Source organism: Echinops telfairi, unplaced genomic scaffold, assembly GCF_000313985.2.
Source record: "Echinops telfairi isolate 266 unplaced genomic scaffold, ASM31398v2 ScPeMD7_44;HRSCAF=162, whole genome shotgun sequence".
Lineage (NCBI taxonomy): Eukaryota > Metazoa > Chordata > Mammalia > Afrosoricida > Tenrecidae > Echinops > Echinops telfairi.
Window position 1 is genome coordinate 4,685,997 of NW_022103942.1, and position 2,320 is coordinate 4,688,316.

The 2,320-nt window shown below is 46.2% G+C and overlaps 1 protein-coding gene across 1 annotated transcript; it reads left to right on the top strand.

Annotated features, from left to right (window-relative positions):
- Positions 1-599: 599 nt before the first annotated feature.
- On the top strand, positions 600-1,987 carry LOC101654957 (RNA-binding motif protein, X chromosome-like). The gene is given in 1 exon segment (XM_013006872.2): positions 600-1,987. A coding segment is annotated over 1 exon segment (1,191 nt). The 5' UTR covers positions 600-707; the 3' UTR covers positions 1,899-1,987.
- Positions 1,988-2,320: the final 333 nt, after the last annotated feature.

Genomic DNA, 2,320 nt, shown 5'->3' on the forward strand with positions numbered 1-2,320 from the left:
ATAGGGGGTGCATTAGCAAAAGTGGGGAAGAAAGCCGATGGTGCCCGGATATCAAATGATACAGCATCTGGAGTCTTACAGGCTTAAAGACAAACAGACAGCCATCTAGCTAAGAAATAACAAAACCCACAAGGAAGAAGCACACCAGCTTATGCCAACATGAATGCTGAAGACAAAGCGGGTACATAAGCAAATGTGGTGAAGAAAGCTGATGGTGCCAAGCTGTCAAATTGCACAGAATCTGGGGTCCGTCATGCTGGAAGATAAACAAGGGGCCATCTAACTGAGAAACAACAAAGCCCACATGGAAGAAGCACACCAGCCTGTAAGATGACAAGGTGGTGAAAGGGTCAGATATCAGGCATCAAAGACAAAAAAAAACAAAAAATCATGACATTGTGAATGAGGGTGAGTGCAGAGTGGGGACCCAGGGCCCATCTGGGGGAAATTGCACATCCGTTTGCAGAAGGGCTGCGGGGAGGTGAGGAGCAAATTGGAGTGCAGTGTAGTAAAGATGAAATATGCAATTTTCGGTTGTGCAGTAGTGCTCGCTGCTTCTCTCTTCCGCTCTTGCGCCGGTAGCCGATCCGCGTGTGGAGTCGCCCACGAAGCACCGGTTGGCGGGTTCACAGAGTCTTGGAACGACCATCACGTCGCTACATTGAATTAGCTGTTTGATTAAAAACAGCCGAAGGAGATTAAGGGCAATGGCAAAACAAATTCATCATTGCGGGAAAATGGTTGAAGCCGATCGGCCTGGGAAGCTCTTCATTGGTGGTCTTAATACAGAAACAAATGAGAAGGCCCTTGAAGCAGTGTTTGGCAAATATGGACGAATCATAGAAGTACTACTGATGAAAGACCGGGAAACAAACAAATCCAGAGGGTTTGCTTTTGTCACCTTTGAGAGCCCAGCAGATGCTAAAGATGCAGCCCGAGATATGAATGCAAAGTCTTTGGATGGGAAAGCAATTAAAGTTGAACAAGCATCTAAACCAACATTTGAAAGTGGAAGACGTGGACCACCGCCACCTCCAAGAAGCACAGGCCCCCCGAGAGGTCTTCGAGGTGGAAGAGGAGGCAGTGGAGGAACCAGGGGACCCCCTTCACGTGGGGGGCATATGGATGATAGTGGTTATTCCATGAATTTCAATATGAGTTCTTCCAGGGGACCACTTCCAGTGAAAAGAGGTCCACCACCACGAAGTGGAGGGCCACTTCCTAAGAGGTCAGCTCCTTCGGGACCAGTGCGCAGCAGCAGTGGAATGGGAGGAAGAGCACCTGTGTCCCGTGGAAGAGATAGTTATGGAGGCCCACCACGAAGGGAACCCCTGCCCTCCCGTAGAGATGTTTATTTGTCCCCAAGATATGATGAATATTCTACTAAATACAGTTATTCCAGCAGAGATTACCCCAGTTCTCGTGATGCATGAGATTATGCACCACCACCAAGAGATTATACCTATCGTGATTATGGTCATTCCAGTTCACGTGATGAGTATCCCTCCAGAGGCTATAGTGATAGAGATAGCTATGGTCGTGATCGTGACTATGCAGACCATCCAAGTGGAGGTTCCTACAGCTATGGTAACTCACGCAGTGCTCCACCTACACGAGGGTCCCCGCCATCTTATGGTGGAAGCAGTCGCTATGATGATTACAGCAGCTCACGGGACGGATATGGTGGAAGTCGAGACAGTTACTCAAGCAGCCGAAGTGATCTCTACTCAAGTGGTCGTGATCGGGTTGGCAGACAAGAAAGAGGGCTTCCCCCTTCTATGGAGAGGGGGTATCCTCCTCCACGTGATTCCTACAGCAGTTCAAGCCGTGGAGCACCAAGAGGTGGTGGCCGTGGAGGAAGCCGATCTGATAGAGGGGGAGGCAGAAGCAGATATTAAAACCAAACAAAACTTTGGACCAAAATACCTGTTCAAAGAAACAAAAAAATGGAAACTATTCTGTCATAACTGCCCAAGAACTATTAAGGAAAAATTGTGTTACTTTAAAAACCTGTTTTAAGTTCTCCCATAATTTTTATCTTCTTTTGAGGAAAAAGTAAAACCTGTTTAATTTTATTTGATTTTTATGACATTGCTTTCAACAAGCAAATGTTAAATGTGTAAGACTTGACTTGTGTACTAGTGTTTGTGATTCTCTTTAAATTTTCCTGAAGGCCACTTCCTGTTTGATTCTTCCCAGTAAGTGAGGCAAGCAATACTTCCACAAACATCTAGCCATCTAAAATGGAGAGATGACTCATTCTACTTATATAAACGGGCTAGATTTTAGAAGGGTTGGCTGGGTTTTCTGCTACTCTTAA